The following is a 27,513-nucleotide window of genomic DNA, read 5'->3' on the forward strand; positions in this document are numbered from 1 at the left end:
GTGCATGCTGACAACAGATGACCTGTATGCACAGAATTGACATTAACAGACTGGTAATTCTTGTTCCAGGTTGGATAATAAGGCCTAATGACTATACCAGACTTGGAGTAAGACCTTTGTCAGGAAAAAATGGCACTATATATATCTATATCTCAATGTTGTGGCCATGGTGTTTATAATAACTGTTTTAGATTTCATGGACTCTACTTTATCTTTGAAAAAAATATAGAAATATACTTATAGCTTTATTGTGCAATAAATGTTAATCCTACACTGTCCATTATGAAAGTAAAAATACCGAACCAGAATCCCTAGTTTATAGTACTGCAGGCTGTAAGATGTGCATAAAAAGTTAATCTGATTTGTCCCTGTAGGGTTAATTCCCTAAACTAGCCAAAGTAGCTGAAAACATTGTGAAACTCTCCTGCTATTTTGGCCTCAACATAGAAATGCACTTTTTAGTTCTCACAGGGTTATTCCCTAAACAATGGTTTGTCTGCAATTCACCAGATAATTGTAAACGAATAGCAGTTTGACATTTTTGTTTTGCCTGAATGTTGCTTTTCACAGTTCTCAGTTTAATAAATAACTGTGGGGTTTATTCAATAAACACTGAATTCGTGCATTAAAAACTCAACTGCAAATAATTCAATGATTTGATGCGCATTAGGTCCCTCCATTGCTTTGACATTGCTGAAGGAGGAGAAACGTGGTACGTAGTGGTTACAAAAAAGAGGGAGGGGGGGGGGGGGGGGAGAGGTGTGATCTGATGTGAGAGGAGAACCTATAAAGTTTGAGGCAGGGGCACTATATCATTAGTAATGCAGGTTTATATCCACAACGTTATAGTATTCCTTTAACTGAATAAAATAGAGTGACTTCTCTTATCACACCAAAATAATCTGTTCGCTTTGTTTTTCTACTGTTGTATTCTATTTGGATACTATGCGTGCTCTGATGTTTTATTCTAATTCAGTAATAAAAACATGTTTATACTTTATCCTACTCTATTATTTATTTAACATGTATTTGCACTTCACCAATTGTTTACTTACATTTAATGTGTTGCTACAATTCCTTTAATCTGTGTTAATTTACTTCCAGAGAAAACCCTTCCTATATATTTGTTAGTAAATCACTCTGACTACAGTTAAACCAGTTCCTTGCATGTCGGCTTCTTGGCAAAAAAAAAAACTACACATGTATGGGTTTTCATTCAGACTGCTTGGAAGAGTGTGTCTGTTGTGATGCATGCTTTCTGTTTTGGAAGGTCTCTAAGGGGTTAAAGCCAAGGGCTGGCTCATGCTCCCATTGCCCAATAGGTTTGAAGTGTGGCTCAGACAGACAGCAGAGGCTGTGGAGTGGGTGTATCAGAGCAGGCTGATCCTTCAGGCTTTGTTGAGGCAGGGAAGCCATTTTGGGATCTTGCAGCAGTGTGGATTTAGGAATTACTGTCAACTTGCAAACTTGCCCCTTGCCAGCCGCTTTGTGATGGAAGAATTTGGGATATAACCTCCTCTCTGAGGACATGAACCACGCAGACCCTGGGATCTGGAGACATAGGTTTGCTAGTGAATTTGGTCATTCCCATTCAGCGCTGTACTTGACAAGCTGTTCAGATTCATTCAGCAAGTTATATATAGTTCAGTGTTCTCTCATCGTTGCTATGCTGGTGGTTTGAATTAGCAAGATTGTTCCTATGTAAAAGCTGCAGTGCTGTTCTTTTTATATTGGTATAGAGGCCCAAGCACACTAACGAGGAGTAAACACACAATGTGCTTTAAAGTAACAGGCGTCATTTCTGGTGACAGCCCCTGTATGTGTTAGTATGCAAATGTCAAAAGTGCATGTCCTGCAAACTGCTAATAATCCTTCTAGGAACCGGAGAGATACAAACTCTCCAGTGTATCATTAGAATACGTACACGTTACTGTTTTCCCTTTAATTACATGTTAATGGATGCTGTAAAACTTTTTGATGGAATGGTGAGAAGAGTACGTATGTATTAAACATGTCTCCCTATAATATCTTTGACAGCAAGCTTGTCTGAGCAGGGTCTTCGTAACCTTGTTTCACTTCACTGTTTTGTTTATTTTTAATTCATTTTTAAAAATGTCCCCTTTCATCTGTACTGTAGTATATGTAGGTGCTATGTTTTAAACGATTGAATTTTAGCGTGAATTGTATTTTTGTTATATTGCTCCAATAGATTCCAACGTGTAGTGGAGAATTGAAAACGAATTGCAAAATCTAGGCTTAAATAGCCTTGCTGTAACTATAGGAGAGTTGGAGATTGTATTTTTTATTTCCAAACTGGCCATTTGTTTTTAAACTTTACAGTCTATTTAATTTACTGCCAATCACTGCTTGGTGAATAATCCCCATAGAGTAAAGGTAGTGACACAATTTAATGAAGGAACAGATGCTGTAAATTTTGAGCACTGCCCCCTCAAGGTTTTGTCCAAGTGTAAACAAAATGCTTGTTTACACGTGTTTACCCAAACACTGGTTTTGCCCTTTCCCCTGCACATCTGGCTTCAACTTTCCTTTAACCCTTTTAGTGCTCACCCATGCAGTGTTGAAAGGCTTAATCACATTCTGGGAATTGGATTCTCACGGACAAAGCAGTAGTCTATTGATATGTTAATAGGAGATACTATTTTAGACATACTGTTGGCTATTCCTCAGGCCTGAAAGGCCACAACTAGGATAACCCCAACAGTGTGGGAATTTTCAGGAACATGTTCTAGTAGTTGTGGTTAAGCATTAGGTTTTGACAGTGCCTGTAAAGCAGTTAGTTGCTTTTTCTATAGGACAGAAGCATTTTGCAGTTGTGTGCCTGCGGCAGCAAACCGAGCCAGCTCCAGTAATCTTCTCTGTACAGAAGTCATCTGCTGTGAGCAACAATTTTCCTGGCCTATGATCCAACTGGATTTGGACACTAAGAAGCTGGTCTTAATTGTGTAAATATCACACTCCTAGTAACCCATCCACTGCCTGCATTGTAAAAGACAAAGTTTATCCTGACCAGCAGCAGCATTAATGGGAAGACATGCTTTATTCGTGTGTATTAGCCGTGGCAGGGGGGTGGCTTCTGCTTGGGATGTGCAGTACTATGCACATATCTCATGTGGGAGAAACACGGAGTTGCATTATATTGCTGTAGATAACAAATACCATTTATTGTAGCTTCTACTTGCTTCCAGTGTCTATTTAAATGGTTTTTGTTCATTTTTATTTCTATACAACTTAGTGCTGGAAATTGGACCATATCAGTTGGACCATAATAAAATATCTGAGCATAATGGGGTAGTATGGCCAGACTCCGTCTAACTACTGATGCCCATATAAAGTATGCCTGTACAACACTAACTTTACTAAAGTTTTGCTTTATCTGCGGCCTTTCTTAAAGGGACACTATAGTCACCAGAACTACAGCTTATTGAATTTGTTCTGGTGAGTAGAATCATTATCTGCATGCTTTTTGCTGTAAACACGGTCTTTTCAGAGAAAATGCAGTGTTTACATTACACCCTAGTGATAAGTTCACTGGCCACTCCTCAAAAGGCTGTTAGAGATCCTTCCTGGGTCATGGCTGCCTAAAATGCATCCAAACATTCAGTATCTCCTCCCTCTGCATGCAGACACTGAACTTTTCTCATAGAGATTCATTGATTTAATTCATCTCTATTAGGAGATGCTGATTGGCCTCCTTCACAGTCTCAGTCAATCCTATGGGGAAGCATTGTGATTGGATCAGGCTACCACTTTTGATGTCAGCAGACAGCCTGTTTTTTCTGAGGCAAACAGCATGCAGAGCTTCAGGCTTGAATACAAGTAAGATTTTGCTATATTTATGGAGGCCTGACAGGCCCAGGGGAGCTAGATAATTATTTTAACACTATGTGGTCAGGAATACAGGTTTGTCTTCCTGACCCTATAGTGATCCTTTAATTCTTCAGTCTCTCAGCCTTGGGATTCCTAGAATAAGAGCTCAGGAATGAGCCAAAAGCTTTCACCAGTTTTACATTATGTTCCCAGATTAAGATGATTACCTAAGTTAATGATGCTCATTTTTGTAACCATGGAAGGATGAAAGGCTGACCTTTTTGATTCCTGCTGGGAATCAAACCTGTGACTGTACTTTACATTCACAACTTTACCACTGTACTGTCTGTATAGACCCATGGGCTACCAAAATAATGCAATAAGCATCCACCACCAAATGCTACATAGGGGTCTTCAGATGCTTCTCAGAAAATGTGAAATCTTTCATTTGTTAATCTGTGAAGTAGTATGTAGAATTTACGCTCAAGAGGTTTACCTGCCTCTCATTTTCTTCATGATGGAGTCTCATTACTTATATCTGTGAGGTTTTATTTTTTTAAATTTGTTCGATCTGAGCCTTGCACATACAGATTAAAGAAAGTATTTTGCATGTATGTGTTTTGGTGGCTGAAGAGATTACTTTTCTGACTAATTTTACATTAATTATACAGTGCATTATCTTAAGCAGCTTGTGAATAGATTTCACATTAGATTAGGGATTTGCTCAACCTGTTGGCTTCGTTTTAAATTAATCTACAGACTTCTCTAATGTGGTAAGGCTCTGCTTGCTTCTCTGACAGAGTGGATGAATGAAGCAAACTATTACTCTTGTTCTTTAGATATTTGCATAAAAGTGTGAATATTAGGCTAATTTTTTTCATCTGCTTTTCTTTATTTGAATTTTTTTTGTTTGTACATTAAAATGTATTCTGGATGTTTTTCATTATAGTAGTTTGTGGAAGCTATAAGCTATTGCATGAACCTTCAATGTCTTAAAGGGTTACTCAAACCACCATAACCACTTATGCTTTTTGAAGTGGTCATGGTGGTAGGAGTCTGGATTTGCGGTGTTTCAGCTTCAAATATTGCACATATAGACATATTAGGAATTGTGTGATGGATGCAAGTTGTACCCCCCCAGCACACGTGACTTAGGCAGCCTTGAACTTTGTTTCCCCTCCCCTGTTTTAGAGCTCGTGCATGCACCTTGAATCTGTAAAATGGTTCAATCAAAGGTTTTTCTATAAAAAGGGATGCTTTGCTTGGTGCTTAATTTAAGTTTACTTTTAAATTTGTAGTGGGAAATCTATAGAATAATGCCAATATGCAATTATTCTATCAGTGAAAAGGGGTTGTAGAAACCCTTTCAGCAAATTAAGTGAGACTACTGCCCTGTTTCTTTATAATACTCTAATTGCATAAAAATAATTTCGTTTGTTTTACTGCTAGCTGATCAGTAGCTCAGCGTTTGCCTTAGATTAGAATTGGTCAAAAGGTAGACCTCTCCAAGCTGTCATAAAACTGAAACCTTTCATGACTGGAAAATCATCTTAATCAGGAGTACTGTAGTGGTGCAACACCAGGAGGTCCACCATTTTGTCACCTTAGCCTTGGGTTATTTTGTTAGTGTTTAGAACACTGCATTCTGACTGCTGTCACCTTATTTTTCAAAATATCCGCATCGTTGCTCTTTCAGTATCTAAAGGGATAAATGTCTTCAAAATGCTTCATCCACAAATAGTTACTGATGTCGGTATTATAAGAACAAGGGAAATATAAGCACATCACATAAAACGGGTCCAATGTGCACTTATAGTTACATGCAAATCACTGGTCCTAACTTTTCCTGGAAGAAGCGGTTGGTATCTGTCAAAGAAACAGCATTTCATTGTAGACCATCCCTGTGAAAGCAAATTAAATGCATAAAAACTCTACTGGCACAGACAACGGTTAATAACGTGGAATTAAGTGTAGAGCTTGCCCCAACTCTAATCCAAAGATAGATATATATATATATATATATATATATATAACACATTGATTACTTTATTATTCAGTTGTTCTAAAGTGGTACATAAGCACACAGCAACAGTGCCAATATTGTTACGCTCTTATAGTGAAAATATGTCCTTTGAAACCAAGGTTTAAACAATTGGAGAACAAACGATTTGTTATCTATTAAGTCACACAGGGAAATTTTATTCAAAATGATCAAAAGCCAAGAAGTCCTGGCTCTTCAAGTGCAACCATTATGCAAAAATGACAGTGCTGTTTACTCAATAATATTTAGCCCATCGGCTGTAGTAGCCAAATGGCTTAATTGAAATGGTTATAGTTGTCCTTCTGTTCAGTGTTAAACCATTTTTAATGGCCTAATGGTAAACCAGTCTCCTCCGCAGCCCGTTGACACTCTGTGCTGCCATGAACTATTAGCCTGAGCAGCAATTGTTGGTGTTAATTGGCCTGAGAGTGTCAGCTGACAGCTTTCAGCCTATCATCACCAACTAATGGTGACATAATTTGGCCAGGCTAATGAAGTGTAATCTTTGCTTTAGCTCTAATGGATGTTGGCCTCTGGAAGGCCAGGGACCCTCATTCAGTTCAAAAATTGTTTAACACTGAAGGAAAAGAAAGGACTATGCCAGGGGACTTCAGACACTAGCTACTTTAATTAGATGAAATGGGTATAATGTCAACATTGTCCTTTTTTAAGTGGTATAATTGCCTCCAGCCATGAATGTTACTTTAGGAGTTACTTGCCCCCCTGATGTCAATGTGCTGGCTAAGCAGTTGAACTGTCTTTAGTGTGGTGCTGTGATTTGTGGGGTCTTGGAAAAAAAAAAAAATTAACCCCCTAAGGGCACATGACGGAAGTTTAAAATCATGCTGACCTTGCACTTCCGAAGTGGTGTTCTTAATGTATTAAGACAATGTATATGCTAGAGTGGTGGTGAATGTGGCAAATGTGGGAGCAGTTAGGATATACTTAGTTTAATTTCTTCCTTCTTGGCCCTACCATCTCCACATCACCATATTTCATATAGTCCTTCAAGTAAACTGGCAGAAACCCATTAGCAAATAATGCCAATTACATAAGACCATATAGTCCTTGTCTCCATTATATCTTTTGAAGTTATTGGATTTGAAAGTCCAACACAGTCAAACAAGACTTTCTTTTTTTTTCTTCAATCTTTGTGACAAGCTCAAAAGTGACAGCGCTCCTGTAAGAGAAAATTGTGTATGATATGCACACAGTATTGAATACTGGTCACCAAAAAATCCCACATTATGCTCACTTAGAAAATAAACCGTGAAGAATCTGGGAAAGTTTCCTTTTCATGGCATGTGGGTTTCTGCTCATAAAAACTCTTCCTCTCCTGTTCTAGTGTTGGCAAGTTGTGAAGTAAAATGTTATCAAAGACAAAACAAACCTGAGTATAGCTTTGATTTCAGTTTTTTTTGTTTTGTTTTCCTTCTGCCACACCCATATACACCCTAAAACACAATTTCTTGGAGCAGTAAAAGGCAGTGCATGCCCCATAAAATGTGAGTATGTTTGAACTTTAAACATTCCTGTGCTATTTTATGTAAAGGAACACTCCAATGGAATGTTTTTTTTTTTTTAATTCTTTGGCCTATCTTCACTGAAATCGTGCATGCATTTAATTATTTAGTAGGGAATTTTTATTTTATTTTTCTATTAAACACCAAAAACTCAGCAAAAGTTAATATATATTGCTGTCCCCTTAACTGGGGGAACAAAAGGTTTCCATTGGGCACTGATCTCACTACATTGAGCCCATATTGCTTAGCATGCTTCCCAGTTGATTAGGTGTGATTAAACTATAGGATCAGGAATACATGGTTATAAACGCCTCTAACCCCCTCACCCCCCTTGCCTCACTAAATATAGTAAAATCTTACTTGCATTTCAGGCTGCTGCCTGCGCCCCTAATCTGTCTGGTTGACATCAGAAGTGTTAAACAAAAGCCAATCACAATGCTTTCCCATAGGATTGGCGGAGATTGTCAAGAAGGCATTCAATCAATGCATCCCTATGAGGAAAGTTCAGTGTCTCCATGCAGAGGGTGCACACATTGAATGGCAGTGCTGCACACTGGGCAGGACTGCCCTGGGAAGAACCTTTAATACCCATATGAGGAGTGGCCAGTGGAGGTATCTCTTGGCTGTAATGTAAACAATGCATTTTCTTTTAAAAGAGGGTTTACTGCAAAAAGCCTTGGCTGACATCAGAAGTGTTGAACAAAAGCCAATCACAATGCTTCCCCATAGGATTGGCTGAGACTGTCAAGGAGGCATTGAATAAATGCATCTCTAAGAGGAAAGTTCAGTGTCTCCATGCAGAGGGCAGCACTGCCCCAGAAAGCACCTCTACTAGCCATATGAGTGGCCAGTGAAGTTATCCCTAGGCTGTAATGTAAACACTCTTTCACTGAAAAGACAGTGTTTACAGCAAAAAGCCTGAAGGGAATGATTATACTCACGAGAACAAATACAATAAGCTGTAGTAGATCTGATGACATGAATGTCCCTTTAAGCTATGATAGTACATTTTGGATAAACTTGTTTAACTTGCAATTACTTCTAAAGTTACAATGTTATATTTGTCTTCCTATTGTGAAATCCTCTCTAGCATATAAATATTAGTCCTTCTGCAGTAGAATGTTATCGTGATACACTATTTGCATATTCACTGTGGAGAAAAAATTGTGCTCTGTATTTTTCCTTGTTTTCTGTTAAATAGAACTTGGAACAAAGTTATATATAAAAGCAGGAGGATATTTTAGCAGCATCTTGATGAGTCAGAATCTGCATTAGGAAGGGTGTGTCATTTTTCTGAGGGGGAACTGTTTGAACAGATTATTTTGCGTTAATATTCACTGGCTTAGCATGAAGAAAATCTTTTCAAACTCCAGAAAAGTGAGTGTAAATTTCAGTTGCTTATTCTTGGACATATGTGCTGAACATCAGCACATATGCATTGATTCTAATGGGGGAAAATGTGTATAACTGCACATGGAGCATGCACTGCAGCTTTTAAATAACCAGCATACTTCGTCTATTTAGAGAAGGCTTGTATTTTTTTTGGACCCTTATGTTTTCATTCTGCTTGCGTAACCTTCTTGTGATTTGCACTTTTGCTTGTTACAGTATGATCTGACTTGATAAGAATGGATTACTCCCATCTTCACACATATGCTCCTCCCCAGTGTCTGCCAGACAACACTGGGTACACCTATGCTCTAAGGTGAGACGTGAAGCTTCAAATTGTACCTTGCAGTGTGTTCCTAAAATGTGTTAAGTGCTTTGCAGTGTGCGTACTGTTTTTTTTTTTTCTTGCATGACCTGGTGATGGGGTTCTTAAATCCAAAAATGAGCTCCTTTCTTTACGTACTAAAAAGATGAATCTACTACAGTATGGGTAAGATTGTAGCTGTCAGTATGATGACTGTAAATTCTTTGTATGCGTTTGACTTTTTTGGTTCTAATTTTGTGTCTGTAAGATTTGTAGGTGTTTTGATGTCCAACTTGGAGGATTATGTATGATTTTATGACTTTTTTTGTGTGGATGTTTAGAAGTTACACACATGTTTATTCCTATAAAGAGTCAGACTGACTGCAAGTCCTTCTTACATACTCAGTCAGTGTCTGTCGTTGATGAGTCAGATGTTCACTATTGGAAACTTAGTTACTACGTCCCCACCCAGCGATCGTATGTAAAGCACAAACAATATTTCGTTAAGGGAAAAGTGTTGTCAAGCAATTTTTATTAAGTTGGAGCTTTTTGATTCCCCCCCCCCCTAACCTGCAACTTTGCTGTAAAATTGACTATTAGAGTTCATGGTGCACTTCTTATGAATTTTCTAGAAGTCTGTTTGAGGATTAGGGATGATCAGTGAACTTATGAAAAGCTGTCCACATGCCTGCAATTCCAGTCTTAGTTGTAGGATTTTTGAATTGTAAATTGTTCCAACCAATCATAAACATTCCTTAAAAACTAGTATTACCTGTTCAACAGACCAGAGAAGTATTCGCTGCATATTGTGGAACTGCACAAATTTCTCTTTGACTTTAGCAAAACTGAATTTGTGATGGCAAATTTGTCCAAACTTTTCAGGTCTGTTTGGTTCCTTCAACTTGTCTGCACGTTTGGTTATATTTACCAACAATTGAACGGAGGTTGTTTGAGAAGTGTCTTCCAAACAAATACTGTAGCGGACCCCTGGTAACCAGATTGGTTACCTCCGCTAATTGCTTCCTTCAGCCGTTCAGGAACCAATTAGAATATCAAGAGTCCCATTTCCCTCCAGTAACTGGACGACACACAGCTCTGGAGGTACAACACTGACCATGCTTTATTGGTACAGACAGCTTTTATGCACACCCCCCCCCCCCCCCTGCAGGGGGTCTCGGTTCTTTTCAACACAACCCCAGACTGGAAGGGGATGGTTTACAGATAACCATCTCCCACTCTGGGAGATGCCAACAGTGCAACAAGCACAGACAATAGAATACACCATATATATTAGGGAAACTTAGAGGGCTTTGCGCCCCAGTAAGGGAATGGGGTGCACATATGAAACACACATCCCTGGATAGCCCCGGGTCCCAGCTAGGACCACTGCAGTTGGCAGGGCTATTGGATGTACAGAGCCCAAGAAATAATTGTATAAAGTCTGGGGCTCGAGGCTCTGTACATCACAGCAGTTAATTCCACGGGGTTGCTTGGTTTAGTCCGGTAAATTCAAACTTCGCACCTAAACAATGCAACGGCCAATCCGAAGAAAGGGCGGGAAACCAAATTGCACCAACCAGCGTTTGGGGAGGGCTTTCACCGGCCAGGAGAAAGGGCGCAAAACTAGTTTGAATGGTAACCCTTCTCTAATTGGCTGGCACGGACTTCCAGGCGGCCAGCTAGGACTCTGCGGCTGTGAGGCCGACTCACAGTTCCAGGGATTCTCTGCTTGGCTCGCGTCTCTCTCCGGTGGATATCTCCACGCAGGTCTTTTAGGACTAGTTAGGGCAATCCGAACTGCCAGTACCCCAAAAGTGACCCCAACAAGCTCAGGGACCCGCTTGTGGAGTCCTGGTGCGAAGACTTGGCAAGGTGAGTCTCCTTTCGGGATACGGATGGTACCCCCGGGTGGCGTTCTATACAAAATGGCGGCCAACCAGGGGAGCACTCATTAATTACTTCCATGCAGTTTTGCATGTTGCAGGTGCGAACGTTGTGATTGATTGGTGTGAACATTCTAATGGAGTACCGGGGTGTTCCTCGTTCAGGAGATTAACAGGTTCTGTTCATATGAGTGCTCTTGAAAAGGGGAAACAAGGTACAGCACATGAAACACAGAGAACAAGGGGAAACACACAAATAAGCAGTGGGCACACGTGGATATGGCACTCAGTGATGGCGTTCCGTCACACACCTCCCGCTTGTCCACTTCCGACAGCCACAGCATGACCCACATGGTCAGCTCGCCACTGTCTGGAGTGTATACATAGTGAGTGCCATACCCGCAACAGTACTTATCCTCGGCCAGCCTCTACACTGCTTGGGTCTGGCCGGCTTTGCACCCCGCACCCTCCTATTTACAGGGTAACTTAGACATAAGGCGCCATTAGCCAGGGAGGCCGTCCAGCCCAGGCACTGGTACAGAGGGGTCTCTGAGCCTGTAAAAAAACCCCACCCAAGCAAGTGTGCCCTCCCGGCCATTCCATCACCTGTGTATGTAGTTTTCCCGGCTGCCTGTGGATGATGGGAGTTGTGTGCTGAGCCCGTCGCGGCTCTGATTCCTGAGAAACGCTGGGGTTGTGGCTGGCCTCTCGGAAGAGAGCCGGCTGTGCTCTCCCCCTGGATCTTATTCAGCTGCTGGGGGGTGAGACGGTTGTCTCCACTCTCTGGCCCTCATACTGCCACTGGGGAACGAGACCGGTTGTCTCTGATCCCGAGACTTCACACTGCCGCTGGGGAACGAGACCAGTTGTCTCTATTCCCTTGACCTTACACTGTTGCTGGGGAGGAAGGACTGAACACTTCTCCCCCTGGACTGCACTCTGCTGTTGGGGAGTGAGACCAGTTGTCTCCACTCCCAATAGCTCACTCTGCCACTGAGGAACGAGACCACCAACCTCAGGGACCCTTCCATGGAGTCCCGGTGCCAAGACCCCGCAAGGGAAGCGTCTCCTTTTGGGATTCGAATCCTCCCCCTGGGTGACGTTCTTCTATACACAATGGCGGCCACCCAGGGGAGCACTCATTAATTACTTCCCTTGCAGTTTCGCACTTATGTAGCAGGTGCGAACGTTCTGATTGATTGGTGTGAACATTCTAATGGAGTACTGAGGTGGTCCTCATTCGGGAGACTAACGGGTTCCATTTGTATGAGCGCTCCTGAACGGGGAAACAAGGAACAGAACACTGGGAACAATGGGGGAAACACGAATAAGCAGTGACTACATGTGGATATGGCACTCAGTGACTGCGTTAAAATATCTTCACAGGAGCTGAATTTCAAATACCGTATATACTCGAGTATAAGCCGACCCGAATATAAGCCGAGGCCCCTAATTTTTCCCCAAAAAACTGGGAAAACTTATTGACTCGAGTATAAGACTAGGGTGGGAAATGCAGCAGCTACTGGTAAATTTCTAAATAAAATTAGATCCTAAAAAAAATATATTAATTGAATATTTATTTACAGTGTGTATAATGAATGCAGTGTGTGCGTATGAGTGCAGCGTGTGTGCGTATGAGTGCAGCGTGTGTGTGTATGAGTGCAGCGTGTGTGTATGAGTGCAGCGTGTGTGTGTATGAGTGCAGCGTGTGTGTGTATGAGTGCAGCGTGTGTGTGTATGAGTGCAGCGTGTGTGTGTGTGTGAATGCAGTGTGTGTGTGTATGAATGCAGTGTGTGTGAGTGCAGTGTGTGTGTATGAGTGCAGAGTGTGTATGAGTGCAGAGTGTGTATGAATGCAGAGTGTGTATGAATGCAGAGTGTGTATGAATGCAGAGTGTGTATGAATGCAGAGTGTGTATGAATGCAGAGTGTGTATGAATGCAGAGTGTGTATGAATGCAGAGTGTGTATGAATGCAGAGTGTGTATGAATGCAGAGTGTGTATGAATGCAGAGTGTGTATGAATGCAGAGTGTGTATGAATGCAGTGTGTGTATGAATGCAGTGTGTGCAGGGCCGGTGCAAGGATATTTGCCCCCCCCCCATATGTCCTGACCTCCCCTCCTCCTCCCTCAGTGGTCCTTACCTCCCCACCCCCGTGTTCCTTCACCCCCCTCCCCCAGTGGTCCTGACTCACCCCTCCCCTAGTGGTCCTTACTTCCCCCTCCCCTCCCCTAGTGGTCCTTACTTCCCCCTCCCCTTCCCTAGTGGTCCTTATCCCCCCCTCCCTCCCCTAGTGGTCCTTATCCCCCCCCCCCCTCCCCTAGTGGTCCTTACTTCCCCCTCCCCTCCCCTAGTGGTCCTTACTTCCCCCTCCCCTTCCCTAGTGGTCCTTATCCCCCCCTCCCTCCCCTAGTGGTCCTTATCCCCCCCCTCCCTCCCCTAGTGGTCCTTATCCCCCCCCTCCCTCCCATAGTGGTCCTTATCCCCCCCCTCCCTCCCATAGTGGTCCTTATCCCCCCCTCCCTTCCTCCCATAGTGGTCCTTATCCCCCCCTCCCTCCCATAGTGTTCCTTTTCTCCCCCCCTCCCTCCCATAGTGGTCCTTATCCCACCCCCCTCCCTCCGATAGTGGTCCTTATCCCCCCCTCCCTTCCATAGTGGTATAGTGGTCCTTATCCCCCCCCCTCCCTCCCATAGTGGTCCTTATCCCCCCCTCCCTCCCATAGTGGTCCTTATCCCCCCTTCTCTCCCATAGTGGTCCTTATCCCCCCCTCCCTCCCATAGTGGTCCTTATCCCCCCCCTCCCTCCCATAGTGGTCCTTATCCCCCCCCTCCCTCCCATAGTGGTCCTTATCCCCCCCCTCCCTCCCATAGTGGTCCTTATCCCCCCCTCCCTCCCATAGCGGTCCTTATACCCCCCTCCCTCCCATAGTGGTCCTTATCCCACCCCCTCCCTCCAATAGTGGTCCTTATCCCCCCCCTCCCTCCCATAGCGGTCCTTATACCCCCCCTCCCTCCCATAGTGGTCCTTATCCCACCCCCTCCCTCCCATAGTGGTCCTTATACCCCCCCCCCTCCCACAGTGGTCCTTATACCCCCTTTTTTTTTATTTATTTTTTTATTATTATTATTATTTTTTTTTATTATTATTTCTTATTTTATTTTTTTTTCGTCCCCCCTCCCTGCTTGATACATGGCAGGGAGGGGGGCTCTCCTTCCCTGGTGGTCCAGTGGCAGTTCAGTGGGGGGGAGAGGGGGGCTGGCAGAGCTGTACTTACCTGTTCTGCAGCTCCTGTCAGCTCTCTCCTCCTCTGCGCCGTCCGTGCAGCTCCCTCTGTCAGCTCCCAGTGTAAGTCTCGCGAGAGCCGCGGCTCTCGCGAGACTTACACTGGGAGCTGACCGAGGTGCTGAACGGACGGCGCGGAGGAGGAGAGAGCTGACAGGAGCTGCAGGAAAGGTAAGTACAGCTCTGCCAGCCCCCCTCTCCCCCGGTCTGTATTATGGCAATGCAAATTGCCATAATACAGACCTTGACTCGAGTATAAGCCGAGTTGGGGTTTTTCAGCCCAAAAAATGGGCTGAAAAACTCGGCTTATACTCGAGTATATACGGTATGTAGAATTTGGTTAGTATAAGCAACATATATGTCTGACGATATTTACCCACAACTATTTGCACAGAGAGTAAAATTGTAAGGCTGCTCTGTCTCACGCTATCTCACTTTATAGAATAGCCTTGGATTTCCTTTTATATTTCCTTTTCCACCCAGCAGACTGCTGTGTGTGTTTATATAGGTTTTATTTTTTTTCTAAAAGACCTTGAGCGATGAATATCTCCTAAACCTTGGTTATATGCAGTGCAGTCGAGCATGGACGAGAAAGACATGAAGCACGAGTGCTAAGCTTACAAACTGTGCGCGTGTGTGATATATATATATATCTCTCTCACACACGCGCACTTCTTAAAGCATAAGAAGCCTTCAAATTGACGCTGGATTTATTGAGATTTGTAACTTTTTTTTTTTAATTTGGATTATTTTTCAGCAGGCTCTAATGACCTTAATCAAACTTGCAAATCTAAGGCAAATGCACAAATGTGCCTTTATAGCCTTTAGTAAATGTCCAGATAAGATTTTATTTCTTCTCCCAGTTCGGGTATTTTATCTGAACCTTATAATATTGTGCTGTGAAATCTTGATTCTTGTAAATATATCGCTAGGTTTCTCTTAATGGATCCCACTGTTCAAACGGTTTAATAAATAATTTGTGTTGCCAGGATGTTTTCCTGGACATATACTTGTTCATGCTTGTGAGCATTTTCGAGAAGTGTCAAATGATGTGCTGCAGGTGGGATATAACAGTTAATTAATAGATTCCTTTGTAATCACTCCTGGACCCAATTCCTTACTGCACGATCTGAACTACATGTACTTCATATGTTGTCTAGCAGGATTATGAAGTGTATTCAAAAACACTTGAATATAGCAACCCTAAACTTGCATATTAACAGTCCTCCAACTGGGAGTCTCTAGCATAATTAATTTAGAACATTTTAAATTGCATTTCTAGGTGAAATTCTGTCAGATGATTGGAAGCCTTAACAAAATTTCTTGAGGGCTGAACTAGTCATTGAGGCTAATTATCCATCTTTTTGTGTTTTGTATAGCTGCTGTGAGGATTCAAACTGTATCCTTCTTCTCCACCTTTCAGCAGTTTATTACTGCATTTAGAAAATAGAAAACTTGTAGATAAAATATTTTTCTTTTTTGAAGTATTCATGACAACTTTTTTTTTTTTAACAATTATGTTCTTATATGGCATATATTCATTCTATGGATAGCAAATAGGGAGGGGGAGTTAAATATCTTAAGTGTTTTGATATAAGAAATTGCTTTACAAGTTCTTTACAACAGGCGTTTGATTTCATCTGATATCAGTGGAAATTACTGTGGCAAGTATGAGTTGCTCGATTTCCTTTTTGTATGCTGCAGGAAATCCAGTAATCCACAAATAGCTAGAAAGAGCGAAGGGTCTTATTCACGATGTATATCGATCAATAGAACTATAAAAGAAAATTCTTGAAGGCATTGCATATATTATGGAATACAACATAGTGATTTTATTTGTGGAGGAAAGATAGCACCTTCTTGGCATTGAGAATATGAAGACTTCCATCCAGACTGGCTGGTCAATAGTTAGCCCACGAGAGAGGCTCACAGCAATTTTAAAGGGGCTTCAAGAACTTACAGCTGTACCTAACTTGTCCTTGTGGAATAGTCATTTTGAATATACTCTACGAATCTGAGGGTGCAGTAGAATATCTTCTGATCTTGAGAGATCAGATGAGAAAGGTTTAGCCTTCTTTCAAAAAGATGTTTGGCACAAAACCACAAGAACTTATCATGCAAACATTGTTTTTTCAGGGTTCTGACAAGTCAAACTGGCATTGAGTTTTGCGTTTTGTTTTAATTTTCAATTAATCTTGCATATTCTTCTCGCTTAAAGGGAAGTTATAGGCTAGTTTCCTTCACCCAGTGCAGAACATTTGTCACCTGAATCCAACGCTAAAGTCTCTCGGTGCTGGGTTGGGCTCCTCCAGACCTCGGGGAACTAATGTGCCTAGAGCGCATTAGGACAGCCCTATAAGAAAGCAATGTCTAATGCTTTCCTATGGAGTTTTAGGTTACACTGGATAACCTCCTGCATAGTGGGAAGACATTCAGCGTTAGGAGGCCAAAAGTCTCTTAACGGCCTGGAAGTCCCAGACAGCCACTAGAGGTGGAGTTAACACTGGTTAGTAATTATTGCGGATTCTCAATAACTGAAATATTTACAATTGCATGGTTAAGGGCACTGGGACAGTGCGCCCAGACCACTTTAATGAGCTGAAGTGGTCTGGGTGCCTATAATGTGACTTTAAATTACTTTGGTTTTCACCTTTGCTCTTCTCTTCAATCTTTTGTCATGTTCCTTTCTTATTAAAGGCCCTTTTCAAGATATGCCATAATTATGGGTCCGGGAATGTCCCTTTAAAAACCTGATTATATCATCTGCCAGCGACCTCTGAGAGATACTCATACGATAGAGGGCTTCTATGCTTTGCCTTCTGTAACTTTCTGAACATTTATTGAAGGAAATAGTGCCAGGTTTTATCCATTTAACTGGATTTATTTAAAGAGAAACTATAGTGCTAGAAATACAAAATTGTGCCCCCCCTCCCTCGCGGCTCCCACTACAGCTCTGAAAGTAGTGGGGCTAGTGCGCATGTGCGGCGAACGCTGCAGTTGCATTATGTCCCCATAAGAAAGCATTGATGAATCAGTGCTTTCCTTTGTGGTTTTAGCGTACGCTGGATATCCTCAAGCAAAGCGTGAGGACGTCAGCACCATTTAGCAGACCAAAAGTCAGCGAAGGACCCGGAAGCACCTTGAGTGGGCTGTCTTGGAGATTGCCACTAGAGGTGGAGTTAACCCTGCAAGGTAATTATTGCAGTTTCTCAATCACTGCAATTATTACAAATGCAGGGTTACGGTGACCGGGATAGTGCACCCAGACCACTTTAATTAGTTGAAGTGACTTTAGTGTCCCTCTCAGGTCTCTATAGAGCAGGGTTGCCCAAAAGGCAAATCTCCAGATGTTTTAAAACTACAGCTTCCATGATACCTCCTCATTCTAACATTCGAAAGGAATGCAAAGCATCGGAGTTGTAGTTTTACACCATCTGAGGATCTACCTTTTGGGCACCCCTGCTGTTGGGTATGTATTTAATTTGCAGTATTGAAGTTTGAATAAAAGCACATACAATTATTTATAATTTTTATTTTTGTTAACTGTGTTTGGAATAAGATACTACGTGATATTATTTGTGAACTCTCGCTGTCAATTGAAGAATTTGTCTTCCCAGACAAATTTCCTTCCAGCTGGTGAGAACCTGCAAGACCTCCTTTTATTGGTTGCTGGTGCCTTGACTTGTTTTACATCCTGCTCACTTAGTTCCTGCTTTTCCTCCTAATCTGCTTGGCTATACACATAAAACTAAAGGTACTACAGAGGAAGGAGCATTCTGAAGTGTTGCATCGTGGATATACATTTCTCCTCTGTTTTAGAGTGGCAATTAGGCAACTCATCAGGCTTGTGGACTCCCCATACAGAAAACAATATAGGACACAAATGTAGTTTTTGTGTAGTTATATTTCATTACAGCCTTTGTTCCTGTAAGTAAACGTATCCTAACAGTTACTTCTAGCGCCCTTTGGAATATGCTGCTGGTTTATGAATGGGTTAGGATGCCTCAATGTAGTGCATTTTAATTGAAAACGAGCTGGTCTGCAGATTCTGGATATTTTATTTTAAAAATAAATGCTGGAAAAACAATTATTCCAAGAACCGTTATCATCCGTTACACACAGTACCATTGAGATCTTTTGGACTCAGAACATGTTGTTGAGAAGGGCTTTTTGTTAAGCACTTACAGCTGTTTGCCATTGAATGGCAACTTGTGTGCTGGTGCACGTGTCGCACATTTAGACATGAGGAAGCAGATGTTTTGTTACAAATAAAGTGTCTTGCTATAGTGGAGCCATTGATTAGATACTGGGGGTTTTCAACTGGCACTATGAGAGCTACAACTGGTAGCCCTCTGGTTTTAGAGAGGAAATGTTTTTTTTTTTCCATCTGTGCAGACATAGTATATATGTGTATATATGTGTATATACTGTTCACTACAAAATAACGAAATGTAACACATTTACTAATATTATAATTGACTAGCCACTTGGTGATACTTGCACCTTGTGTTATTGCAATTTTTTTGTAATCTAGAATACTAAACTTTTTTTTTATTTGTTAAAAACTGCTAATTTATTGAATAATTATATTGAGCAAAATAATATGCTACCGTAAAATAGGGAAGCACAACATAATTAGACACGTCAGGATAGAAATGATCACTGGTTAAACAAACACTTCAAATTCCGAAAGTGCTTTATCTTGCTGAAGTGTTTAGAGGTTGAGCATGTCTCTCTTGTCTTGTTTTATTGAAATGCTGATTTCTCGTTTTCCTTGCTAATATCTCATATCTGTAAACTGCCAAGAGGGTTGCCTTCCCAACTTGCTTTGAGCACCCAGTGAAAGTGGAAGTGAGGGCTTCTCATAGCGATGCACGGTTTTCCAAGCTTTTCTATGAAAAGTATGGCTGGTGGGTCACACTGCAACTTGTACTCCCTTTGTCCCAAAGCTAGTCTGAGTAACAATGAATTGACTGATGTCCTCACTAGTAGTGATCTCCTGGAGCAGAGCTGGATTAGAGGTAAGTAACTTCTTATTGGAGATTGGTGCATGACTCTAACATGAAACAGGAATGTTCCAAGGTTAGAAAACTCATGCTGGAGTGTCCCTTTTAAAGATCCTGGATCTGTTGCATGGATGGGTGTTTACAAAAATGTCTGGTTGTTTAAGGAATCCTGTACCATATAGATCGGAGATCTGTACAGATGCACCTTTTGTCTATGCTGCCGTTTTTCTTTTCTTCAAATGTTGTCATACAAATAACTTAATAGCTGATTTTAATTGTTTGTAGCTCAAGTTATTCTTCAGCGGCCCTTGACTTTGAGACCTTCCATAAGTTGGATCCAGTTTTCGATTCTCCAAGGATGTCACGGCGAAGCCTCCGCTTGCTGACCACAGGAGGTCATGCCAGTGATCTGCACAATGACAGCATTGCTTCCAATGCATCTTACTCTGGAAGTATCTCATCTGAGGGCACTTTTAAACGGTAAGTCATGGGTTGGACTACAGGTAGTATGTAGGGATTGCCAAGATGATTTTATTAATTTCTGTTCACTGCATTACATTCACACAATGTTTTTGGTGGTTTAAAATTTTGAAAAAAAGCACACCTTGCCCCATAGTTTTAATATTTAGTGTAAGGATGCAACATTGTAGAAGTTTTCTTAAAAAATATTTTGAAGATTTTTTTAAAATTGATTCCACTTATTTAACCCTTTGAGTGCCAGAAGTGTTCTTAATGCATATCAATCCATCTCTGTTGCTTGAATAGTTAAAGGGAAACTCCAGTGCTAGGAAAGCAATCCGTTTTCCTGGCACTGCAGGTCTCCTCTCCCTCCTACCCCCAATCCCCGGTTGCTGAAGGGGCGAAAACGCCTTCAGTAACTTACCTCAGGCAGCGACGATGTCCCACGTCACTGCTTCTTCTTCCTCCGCGCTGCTCATCCCTCTGATTGCGTCGGCTGGTGGGCGAGACTGATCCCGCCCATCGGCCGGAGAGACCTAATGCGCATGCGCGGCAATGCCGCGCATGTGCATTAGCGCTCCCCATAGGAAAGCATTGAAAATGCATTTCAATGCTTTTCTATGGGGAAATGAGCGACGCTGGAGGTCCTCACACAGCGTGAGGACGTCCAGCGACACTGTGCTAGAAACCAGGAAGTGCCCTCTAGTGGCTGTCTAATAGACAGCCACTAGAGGTGGAGTTAACCCTGCAAGGTAATTATTGCAGTTTATAAAAAAACTGCAATAATTACACTTGCAGGGTTAAGAGTAGTGGGAGTTGGCACCCAGACCACTCCAATGGGCAGAAGTGGTCTGGGTGCCTGGAGTGTCCCTTTAACACTTACAGTGCCATTCATTTTCTATTTGTGTTTACCTGGTATCAAGCCTTACTTGCTGGATAGATTTAAAAATAAGTGCAATAGATAGTGATAGTGTTATTTTTATTTGGTTCTCACAACACACCTGTGAAAGGTCTAAATCAAACAGAATGAAAAGAACCGTACATTAGATCAAAACATTACATTCATTTTAAACCATGTGTAGGTGGACAGAAGAATATAATTGAACACAGAGCTCTGTATTTAGTGAAGTCCCACGTTAACATTTTTTTATCAGTTACAAATAAACATTGTTGTGCTCTTTATATATTGTGCTTTTTCATATATCAAGCAATCTTTGTTATTCCATAAAAAGTTGGTATGTATATGCCTTTGCAATGTTAACATTTCCATATAGGACCAAATCTTAATGAAAAATCTAGTCAGACTGCATCTGGGGTTGGTAGTGATTTGCTCTTTTGGTTTTGTTTGATCCTTAAAGGGACATTATATTCACCAGAACTACAGCTTAATGTATTTGTTCTGGTGAGTATAATCATTCCTTTCAGGCATTTACATTGCCACCTAAGGATAACTCATGTGGCCACTCCTCGGATGTCCACTGGAGGTGCTTCCTGGGGTTGTGCTGCAGTGTGCTTTGCATGGAGACGCTGAATTTTCCTCGTAGAGATACATTGATTCAATGCATCTCTGAGGAGGTGCTGATTTGCCAAAAAGCGTTTGGCCCCACCCTCATTCTGCCTCAATGACGATTTCAGCCAATCCAATGCTATCCCTATGTTTTAGTAATGGAGATCCCTATAGAAAGCATTGGATAAAAATCTTAAATTTTTATGTCACAATGGAGGTTGATCAGAGGTGGGGGCCAGTGCTGGAGGACATGTGCGGCGCTGGAAATAAGGTGAGTTTTAATCCCTTCTATAAAGGGGTTAGGAGGGGTAAGCTACCTGAATGGTGATTTTAACACTATAGGCTCAGGAATACATGTATGTGTTCCTGATCCTATAGTGTTCATTTAATGCCTCAATCCTCTCTTGTGAGCAGGTTGATTCTATATGTACAGGTTCACAGGTGTCTTTGATCAAGGTTCTAGTCACACATTAGCTGGTGTCCAGTATCATTTAGTTGTGCCTCTATGACTACTGGTATTCATGAAGTTATTTTTAATAGACCACTTGTTTCAATATTGTGTCGTTTTGGAAGAGAACTATCTGTCGTGCTTTTCTTTGTCAAGGTCACTCAAGCAACAACTTAACCACAGCAGGCAGTCTTCATCCAGCTCTCCTCATTCGGCGCAGAGGAAATCGGGCTCCAATTCCTCCTTCCTGAGTCAGAGCACCTTTAGTACTGGTGGTGGTGGTGGTGGTGATACCACTGCAATGTCATCCATATTGGACGAATCATTAATAAGAGAACAGACTGAAGTGGATCATTTGTGGGGTGAGTTGTGCAGTGTAATGCTTTAAAGGAACTGGTGAGTGAGGAGAAAATTTTGAGGGAATAGAAGAAAAAACCTCTATTGCCCTTTTTTAAAAATATATTTTATTTTTGTTTTTTCCTCTTTTTTTTTTTGGTACACATTCTGTCACTTTCAAAAGTACAAAAATATAAACATAGTAATTTAACATTGTATAGATATAATCATCGCAACTTCACACAATTTTACAGATTTTACACATTATCAGTAACATTAGTGTATGGCCTAAATACAAATGATATTTTCCAGTTAGTTGGGCACATAAACATTACATACCCTTATTTCTTGTGTGGAACAGGATATAGGTCAGGAATTGTATGAGATGTGTATTCCGAGTAGTATTGTGTCTCTAGCCTGTTATGCGTCTCTAGCCTGCCCCTCCTTTCGCCCACGTCCCGCCTATAGAACCCGCATGTCTGTGTTGGAGCACTGGTAGTGTTCCCTTCAAGAAGTGTTTCCATGGTTGCCATATATCTGTGTATCTATGGTATTTATCTAGGGACCCCCATCTTTATTCCTGAAAATTTTCTTTTTTCAAATACCAGTCTTCCTTAGAGGGTAAAGTCTTTGATTTCCAATTGTTCACTATAATGCCTTAAGCTGCTGTCAACATGAAATATATGAGGGAGTGTCTGAATTGTCGGTGTGGGATTTCGAAGTGGTATAGGAGTAGTGCCTCTGGGTTATAGGGTATGTTCATGCCCGTCACTAAGTTGACCGTATTACAAACTTCTTTCTAGAAGCCCGATATTGCAGCGCAGTTCCACCATATATGATGAAAGGTGCCTCTGTCTGAGTCGCACCTCCAGCAGTTGGGAGACGTGTTGGCGTCAAATCTATTGACATCCACTGGGGTGATGTACCACTTGGAAACTAATTTATAATTAACCTCCTGTAGTGGGACACTAGAGTGTGCATGAAATATTGTTTTGAAAATAGTCTGCCAGTCTCCTTCCAAGTCTGTGTCCAAGTGTTCCTTCCATGTTCTAGTGAAGTATGGTAGCTGTGTATATGTCTGGGTCTGTAGGAGTTTGTAACAGAAGGTCGGTTTAGGTGGCAGTTTCTCCTGAGCATAGTAGTTCAAATTTGGTCGGATCTCTTGGTGTCCAATTTGATAGGCCCTGTGCGTTCAGGAATTGTCGCATTTGTTCATATTGAAATCTCTGCATGAGTGTCGGGACCTTTCCCTCTGTTGTGTAACTGTTGTCAAACCCCCTCCTCCCACTACCTCGACTAAGTTTAGATACCCCATCTTCTTCTTACCCCTCTGTGGTGTTAGCTGCATACCCCCTTTCCCTGCTATGAAAAGTGGGTTGTCTGTTATAGGGTATTTTGGAGATGGAGTAGGGGCTATGTCTGGCATAGTGTATATTCTTTTCCAGGTCTGTATTGTTGGTGTCACCGTCGGGTGTGAGGGGATCATCCAGTCATTGGGTGACGCCAGTAGCCAGGGCAGCGTCTTCAGTGATTCACTGATCTGAGCTTGTTCTATTGGGACCCAAAGTTTGGATGTCGTCTGAAATGACCAGTCTATGATACGGCCTAAATGGATCGCCTGGAAATAAAGCCAAATGTCCGGGAGGCCCACCTCCTCTTTCTTCTTAGGCCTAGTGAGGATGTGGTATCGTATTCTGGGGCCTCTTTTGGCCCAAATTAATTGAGTGAATAGCGACTGAATATTCTTGAAGGTTCGTGGTATAGTGATTGGTAGCGTGTCTAATAGGTATAGTAGTCTGGGGAGTGTATTCATTTTTAGAATATTTACCCTACCAAACCATCGAAAATGCGGTTTGTTCCACGTCTCCAGATCCGCACTAATAGCTCCCAAGATTTGTGGAAAGTTAGCTCCATATAGCATCTTGTTATGGGGGGGTTATGTTAACTCCCAAGTACTTGATGGACTTCGTGGCCCATTGTAAGGCATAGCTTGTTTGTAGTTGAGTTTTGTCCTTTTCTAATAGGGTAAGGTTCAATATCTCACATTTGTCTGCGTTTATTTTAAAGTTGGAGAGGGCACTATATTCGGACTGAATCTCCATCAATGCTGGGAGGGACGAAGCCGGTTTAGTAAGTGTAAATAATGGTTTTTGCCCACCCTCATCCCTTCCACCCTTGACGGATCCCTCACCGCGTTCAGCAGGGGTTCTAGTCCCAAGATGAATAGCAATGGGAACAGGGGACACCCCTGTCTTGTGCCATTTGTTATTTGGAAGGGTTTGGATAATCTGTTAATTTTGAGTCTCGCTGATGGGAAGGAGTAGATCGCCTGAATCCACTGCATTCACCTCATTCCAAAGCCCAGCGTTTCCAGCGTTGACAGGAGGAAGTTCCAGTCCACCCTGTCGAACGCCTTCTCCGCATCGATAGCTAACATGATGGAAGGGATCTTGATCCCATGTGCTCCATAGATGAGGTGTATGACCTCTGTAGTATTATCTTAAGCATCTCTAGAAGGGACAAAACCTGCTTGGTCTGGGTGGATCAGGGTTGAAAGCAGAGGTTTCAATCTCAATGCTAGCATTTTTGTGAATATTTTCACGTCTGGGTTCTTCCCGGCTTTATGGAGGAGAGTGATATTGGCTTCCAAACTTGGTTTAGGAATGGGGTTGTCTGGACCTATTGAGTTAATGGCTTCTAGTAGTAGATGTTGGCCTAGTTACTTCAAGTACGTTTTATAGTGTAAGGCTGAATAGCCGCCCGGACTTTTGCCCGAGGGGGAGGATTTGACCGCCTGTGTGAGCTCCGTTAGGGTGAACGGCTTGTCTAAGGACCTAGTCACTGCTTGGGGTAGTGCTCTGTCAAATATATCTGCTAGGTATGTCTTGATTGCCTCCCTATCCTGTGTGCTTTTTGTAATGTTGTACAATGAGTGGCAGAACTCCTTAAATGTCCCTGCTATCTCTTCATTTGTTTGCACTATTTTATCGTTAGCGGTTTTAATTTGAGGGATATATGTTCTCTTTGTTTGAGTTCATTAGCTAGGAGTTTTCCACATCTATTCCCTTGGACATCAAATAGTTGCTTATTCCACACTAGGGATTTTTTTAGCTTTCGATTGTAATAATGTCAGTTTAGACCTAAGGGATATGAGTTTACGGTGATGGTGATCTTGTGTGAAACATAGAAACATAGAATGTGACGGCAGATAAGAACCATTCGGCCCATCTAGTCTGCCCAGTTTTCTAAATACTTTCATTAGTCCCTGGCATTATCTTATAGTTAGGATAGCCTTATGCCTATCCCACGCATGCTTAAACTCCTTTACTGTGTTAACCTCTACCACTTCAGCTGGAAGGCTATTCCATGCATCCACTACCCTCTCAGTAAAGTAATACTTCCTGATATTATTTTTAAACCTTTGTCCTTCTAGTTTTAGACTGTCCTCTGGTTGTGGTAGTTTTTCTTCTTTTAAATATAGTCTCCTCTTTTACTGTGTTGATTCCCTTTATGTATTTAAATGTTTCTATCATATCCCCCCTGTCTCGTCTTTCCTCCAAGCTATACATGTTAAGATCCTTTAACCTTTCCTGGTAAGTTTTATCCTGCAATCCATGAACCAGTTTAGTAGCCCTTCTTTGAATTCTCTCTAAGGTATCAATATCCTTCTGAAGATATGGTCTCCAGTACTGTGTACAGTACTCCAAGTGAGGTCTCACCAGTGTTCTGTACAATGGCATGAGCACTTCCCTCTTTCTACTGCTAATACCTCTCCCTATACAACCAAGCATTCTGCTAGCATTTCCTGCTGCTCTATTACATTGTCTGCCTACCTTTAAGTCCTCAGAAATAATCACCCCTAAATCCCTTTCCTCAGATGTTGAGGTTAGGACTCTATCAAATATTCTGTACTCTGCCCTTGGGTTTTTACGTCCAAGACTCTGACCATTTTTCTAGTTTACCTAAATCATTTGCCATTTGGCTTATCCCTCCTGGAACATCAACCCTGTTACATATCTTAGTGTGCCTCTTCCAGATCTTTTATGTTATGCAGTAATTCCGCTGGTCTCTTAATACTTTCTTTTTTTAAGAAAGGAGCCCCATTTTATTATTTCACCCCCCTAATCACACATTTATGTGCTTCCCACTGAAGGAAAGGGGTAGTATCTTGTGTGGCATTGTCTTGGAAGTAGTGGTATATGGTCTTGGCAATCGCCTGTTTCGCCTTAGTATTGTGTAGTATGGGGGTATTCAGTTTCCACTGGCCTTTGCCCTTTGCTAAGGATGAAATCCGTATTTGTAGATGGACTGGGGCGTGATCCGACCAGGTAATGCTGCCGATTGACGCCGAAGTCACCAGTGAGAGATCCCTATGTGGTGAGGAAGAGGTCTATTCTCGTGTAAGTGGAGGCTGGTTTGGAGTAAAATGTATAGTCCTTTGTAGCTCTCCAACAGTCTACTAGTTGATGACTATGTAGTAGTCGTTTTATTTGTGTTCTGACTCGGTGTAGGTGGTTGGAATGTTGTACAGTGCTATCTTTTTGGGCATCTATAGATATGTTAAAGTCACCACCCACAACTAAAGCCCCTGTAGCGCATTGTTGGACTTTAGTATTCTATGAAGAGTGTGACGTTGTCGTGTGTTTGGCAAGTAAATGTTGACTAGAGTTATAGGGAAGTTGCTAATCGAGCCTTGAAGGATGACCTACTTTCCTGATTCATCTGCATGGTATTGGTAGACAAATGGAAGCTAGGCTCCTATTAAAATTGCCACCCCCCGTGATTTACTATGGGTAAAGTTATTGTATACATGAGGATACTGCTTATTGGTCAGTCTTGGGGCTGCGGGTCCTTTGAAGTGCGTTTTTTGCACGAATACCATATCTGCTTGTAGCCTGTGGAAATCCCGAAGTGCCATGTGCCTCTTTTCCGGTGAGTTAAGCCCCCGGACATTGTAAGAGAGTATATTTAATATGTCTATGGTAGTCGTACGATCCCTGGGTGGTGCCATGGTAGCTCCCCCGATGTGTTTTTGGTTAATGCTAAGTTACAGTGATGTATGAATTTTGTGCGTGCGATGTAAAGTAAAAAATAACTAAATAACTAAACTAAGTTATAATGAAACTGTCTAAACAATGAACTTGTAAAAGAAGTGATTTCTAGTCCTTGAAATCACTTAAATTAGTGTTTCCACTAACTAGATAGGAGTCGGTGCTCGATCTTTCACCGTCAGCTTTAGTAGTTAAGTCGGGAATACTTACTCTGTAGTATAGAAGTTGGGTTATTGCACCGCTTGTAACCTTATCCAGTAACTTAGGGGGATTAATATTCTTGTTTCATGAAAATAGTAATGTGTTGTGGCTAACTACTGTGATTGTCTACAGGTGTTATTTCTTGTTGCGGTTCCCTGCAACCGTTTTCAATTACTCGTATCTAAGCGCCGTTTGGAGTATGTTTGGGTCTACTGTTATCTTTACTAGTGATTCGGTTTGGGGATAGGGCT

General features: G+C 41.8%; 1 protein-coding gene across 5 annotated transcripts in view; it reads left to right on the top strand.

The window, feature by feature from the left end:
- The first annotated feature begins 1,368 nt into the window (after nt 1–1,368).
- The window catches only part of SUN1 (Sad1 and UNC84 domain containing 1), a 67,431-nt gene continuing 41,286 nt past the window's right edge, over nt 1,369–27,513 (top strand). For 4 of the 5 annotated variants that reach the window (XM_063430387.1, XM_063430389.1, XM_063430390.1 and 1 more), the window contains exons 1-4: nt 1,369–1,563; nt 9,001–9,097; nt 19,546–19,740; nt 21,831–22,036. In XM_063430387.1, the coding sequence (XP_063286457.1) occupies nt 9,021–9,097; nt 19,546–19,740; nt 21,831–22,036 (478 nt within the window). In that variant the 5' untranslated portion in view covers nt 1,369–1,563; nt 9,001–9,020. The remainder of the gene's footprint in view (nt 1,564–9,000; nt 9,098–19,545; nt 19,741–21,830; nt 22,037–27,513) is intronic. The other variant, XM_063430388.1, reaches the window with a different exon arrangement.

This window comes from Pelobates fuscus, chromosome 8, assembly GCF_036172605.1.
Source record: "Pelobates fuscus isolate aPelFus1 chromosome 8, aPelFus1.pri, whole genome shotgun sequence".
Taxonomy (NCBI): domain Eukaryota; kingdom Metazoa; phylum Chordata; class Amphibia; order Anura; family Pelobatidae; genus Pelobates; species Pelobates fuscus.